The following is a 4847-nucleotide window of genomic DNA, read 5'->3' as shown; positions in this document are numbered from 1 at the left end:
ATAAAATGAATTTATCTATTGTTTTGCCAAAACTGGGAGGGAGAAATTCCCGCTCTACCTTCCCCTGCTCTATAGCACTATTAGAAGTTACAGAAAGATTATAACAAAAGCCTGGGGTTGTGCATATGTTGATTTACCTGTGGGCCCTAGTTATTGGTACTAGGAGATAAATCTTTCTCCCAAGTTAGAGGTCAGGGCTTTGGGGGACAGACTCTTTTCACTATCAGCATGGTATTTCTGTAAGGAGCTGGAACTGAAAAAGATAGTTTTAGAAAACAGATCCTAGTTCTTAGGGCCCAGTTACAACGTGAATCCAGAATGTTAATGACATACTTTATATTGGTCCACCAGGTTCCTTAACCTGTATTACATAGTTTTATTTTGTATTATTGATGCCTTGGTATCAGTAGGAATAATTGATTGCTTATGGTAAATTTCAAGAGATTATTTTAGTGGCTAAAATGCTTATTTATTTGATTACTAATGCTTTATAATCTGCAGAATTTTTTCACCCACATTATTGTCATTGATCTCCAACAAACCTGAGAACAATTTTAGAGAAGATGAAACAAAGGTTAGAGATACCGAAACCTGGCTGAGCTCAGATGCTAAAGCGAATACTTGGACTGGATCCTTTTTCTGGAATCCATTATCATTTCTTGACAATTGGTCCTTCCCTTTCTGTCAGCCCTTTACACAACATGGTCTGTGGGCTACCTGCATCAGAATATCCAGGAATTTGTTTTAAAATGCAGGTAGATGAACTCATTCTAGACCCACTAACTGACATGTGTTGTATGGGCCCTGGACATGGGTATTTTAAACAACCTGATAGGAGATTTAACTTTCAGGATTGGCAGAGTATTCTCTTTCCTGTCTTCAAAATGGAAACACTTCTCCCTGCAAACTGCCTCATAGCTCTTCGTAAAGAATGAAAAATAGTGCTAGCTGATATGTTTTTAGTTCTTTGGAGAATTGAAAATGTAAGAGTATTTGTGCTCACACTAAAATGAAGGTTTAGAGGATTGTTTTAGATGAGCTAGCAAAATGTCAGAGGAATAGCCTCTATCTTACTTTTGATTATTACTAGGGGCAGTTGCTCACAATACAGTGTAGTTAAGCATTAAACATTTTCTTAATTAGAATGCATTTTCTAATTTTTAAAATTTCTGTTGAAAAGCTATCTCCAAAGTGTTTTTATCAGCACTGTGAAAAGTACTAGAAAATTTTATTTTAAAAATTAATCTGCTGCATAAGGAAATTTCTCTGGTGAGAGTTAAGAGATGTGTTCATCCTAAGTGCAGAGTTGCATTGAAGATGTGTCTTTTAACTCTCACCAGAAAGTTTCCTTATGCAGCAGATTGTAACACAGAAACCCACAATTGGCGAATGTGCAGAGAACAAGAGGCCATAGAGTGCTTACCCTTCAATAGGACACCTTTTCAAACCCCTGCCTCCCAAGGCTCAGGGATCATTGCAGAAGAGGAGGCAGAAAGATTGTAAGAGCCAGAGGGGGCGGATGACCACAAGGAGAGTCTTCCAGACAGCTGGTCTCACATGAACTCATAGCAATGTTGGCAGCATGCACAAGTCTTATGCAAGCTCAAATCAGACAAAATTTCAGCACAGACACAGTGAAGTGGGTAAGAAATCCCAACACAACCTAAGGAACTATTGGCAATCGATGACTGCTGGGAGGGAGAGAGAAAATCTTACAGGAATGGGACTCTTGGTGAGCCCAGTGGATGAACCCACACTGAAGGACATTTGGGACATAAATCAGACTCTACAAGTATCTATCTATCTATCTATCTATCTATCTATCTATCTATCATCTATCTATCTATCATCTATCATCTACGGAAGAGCTACGGATAGGCATATATACCACCAAACTATATTATATGAAAATTATAAAATTCAATAAGACACCAGTTGTACTTGGTGAGTAAGGTAAATCACTTTTCTCCTCAGGAGAGGATAGTGTTGACCATTCTCCATGGTCCACAGACCAAGACCTCCTTCATCCTGTACAGCCAACATTGATAAGTGTTTTAGGATACAGTCTTCACAATTTTACTGATCTCTGGAAGAAGGCAAAACATATAAAGTTACCAACATTTAATTTTTTGACAGATTTTTGATATTTCCTGGGATCCATATCAGCCAAATAGAGTGGTGAGCTGTGGAGTAAAACATATAAAGGTAAAGTAGCCCTTTTGTATATTTTAAATTTGATATCTTCTTGAAAATAACTTTAAGTGTTGATATAGGTTTTTTTAAGCCACTTCCCCAAAACTCTTTATTGTTTTGTATTTTTTTTAAAGAAGCATTTCATTACAGCTTTAACATATTCAGTAACACATTCCAGAGCAAGGATACATCAAAAATCTGTGAGACAAAGCCTCCTTGTACCCTCAACTGCCCTGGAACTTGCTATGGAGACGGGGTGGCCTAGATTTCACAGAGATCTGAGGGCCTCTGCCTCCAGACTGCTTGGTCCAAAGGCATTGTTAGTCAAATTCACTGCTGGGTGGTGCACGTGGCATCCATTTCCCTCCTCCCAAGGCTCTTGCGACAGCCTGAGGAAAAAAAAAAAATTGCCCAAACTCAGGGTTGAAGAATCTTAAGGAGTTTATTGAACTTGCTAACTGAGCTTGGGGTGCAGGTTTACTTACAGACAAACGGGCCCCCCCCTCATTTGGCTGTTTGAAAGTCCATACCCAAACATAAATCACATGGTTCTGGACAGCCTCACAAAATGGTGAAAGAGTGGCCTCCTGATTTTCTCAGCTTTTATACCCTTAGCCCCTCCCCTGCAAGCAGGTATGGTTAATCAATTGGCTGGAAGAGGGAAGGGGAGTGACTCCTTTGCAGAGCATCGGAAGGTGAGTATAAGCCCTGTAAGACAAAACTGAATGACTTTTTTTTTTTTGGGTGTTTTTGAAGGCGTCCATTTCATTTTAGAATATATTGTTCCTTGCAGAAAGACTTATTGTTTTTGCTACTAACACTGAGATGTTAGCGCATACATCTCTAATCTGTATGTATCTGATTAGTACTAGTCATAATCGTTTGCACTTGGAACCTTGGTGCCTGTGTATGTCTATAAAGTCATCCAGTAGATTTCAGTGGTAATGTTTATCACCTCTACTAACTAACATGATGTAAATTTCCATACTTCCTCCTCAAATACATTTTTAGAAATTTGATTTTTGTATATGTGTATATCACACACAACATCCCAAACCATCTTATTCAACTATATACCCACTTCCCAGAAGCCTTCCATAGCCTCCCTGCCCCCAGTAGAGCCCTTATACTCTGATATCCCTGCTATTGTCTGCTGTGTTGTCGGCACCCCCAGCCATTCCCCACTACTTTTCCATCTGGTGAATCTAGTCAGCCTATCTAGAGGTCTTTGTTTTAGGAAGGTCAGCTGTTCCTCATCTAGCGGCAATCATTTGTCATTCCTTTAGATAAGATTGGGATCTGCTGTTCAATTTCCCAGTTCTATGCTGGGTTACTATCTGGGAGTCCCTCTGGCCACCCTGGCCAACACCTCAAAAGAAAGTATCTCCTATCTGGCATTGTTGCTTGTTATGTAGCCTTTAGCTATAAATATGGACTCTTAAAAAATTATATTGGCCCTTTTAATCTTTGGTTATACTTTCCTTTTGGGTGTTTAAGGCCATATATTTGGCCAAGATAAACCAATTTCTTTTTATTCTTAAGGTCGTTTGAAGATCTGTTCCTCAGGGGTCACATGGGTGTGGGAGGAACCCTTGGCTTCTTTCTTTTACCAGTTCCACCTATGTGAAGACAAGTCAAAGGTCCTGCTTCACCATGGCTGGCTTTGCTTGGAAGCATGGAGGAAGTGGTTCTCTGTGTTGACCCTCCTCTTTGTAGACTGGACACTGGTTCAAGTCCATCTCGTGGGGTCTCCTCAGCCTCCTTGATCAAGAGGACAGGTGACCCACCACAATTACAGGACATTTTGAGAGATGGTCATAGTCCTCTGGAACCAGTCGACCTAGGAGGGCAAGGAGCAAAAACTGTCCTTTATGCCCTTCTGACCAAATTATTATAGGCCTCAAAGTATGTCTGTTAAACATCCAAGAAGGTTAGTTCCACCAGCCTGGTACTTTTAATTACTGTATGTCATGTAGATAAATCTTGGGCAAAGACCAATTGTTCTCAGATAAACCTTATCTAGAGATATTTTTCTTGATCTTTTATGTATAATTTGTCAGTAGGTTGTTGGAGTAATATGGTTCCCTCTGGTTTTTAAAACTAGCTAGGCATTATTTATCTTTCACATTGTCTCACCTCTCCATCATGGTTTTCCCACTTAAGGTACGCCCATTCCCCCCCTTTCTCCCTTACTAATACCCTTCTCCTATGGTCCTACCTCTCTTGAGCTCCTTCTTTCCTTTTATCCCCTAGGTTCCTTGTATACCCTTCCCTCCCCCCTCCCTTAAACTAACCCAATTTTTGTCCCTATCTCCCTTATTAAGGCCTGTTTCCTACTGTTCTGCTCATTCAGGTTCTTTCTTTTCCTTTACCTCTCTGTTTCCTTTCCATTATCCTGGTTCCTATAGTTATGTCTGGATACATATTCACTTATTGGGATTTGGTGCTAGGATTCACATATGAGGGATTCCATACTTCATTTTTTTTTTTCTGTGTCTGTGTTACTGCACTTAGTATAACAGTTTCTACTTCCATCTATTTATCTGCAAATTTCATGATTTCATCTTTCTTTACCACTGAGCAGAACTTTGTTATATAAAATGTATCACATTTTCATTATCTACTTGTCAGTTGAGGGACTCTTAGGTTGTTTC

The 4847-nt window shown here is 39.7% G+C and overlaps 1 protein-coding gene across 2 annotated transcripts in view; it reads left to right on the top strand.

The window, feature by feature from the left end:
* Eml6 (EMAP like 6) overlaps positions 1–4847 on the top strand; it is a 332332-nt gene that overhangs the window by 142085 nt on the left and 185400 nt on the right. For both annotated transcript variants that reach the window (XM_029558630.1, XM_017795582.2), the window contains exon 5: positions 2137–2205. In XM_029558630.1, the coding sequence (XP_029414490.1) occupies positions 2137–2205 (69 nt within the window). The remainder of the gene's footprint in view (positions 1–2136; positions 2206–4847) is intronic.

This window comes from Nannospalax galili, unplaced genomic scaffold, assembly GCF_000622305.1.
Source record: "Nannospalax galili isolate Female #2095 unplaced genomic scaffold, S.galili_v1.0 scaffold286, whole genome shotgun sequence".
NCBI classification, from domain to species: Eukaryota; Metazoa; Chordata; class Mammalia; order Rodentia; family Spalacidae; genus Nannospalax; species Nannospalax galili.
This window is presented reverse-complemented; position numbering and strand designations above follow the sequence as displayed.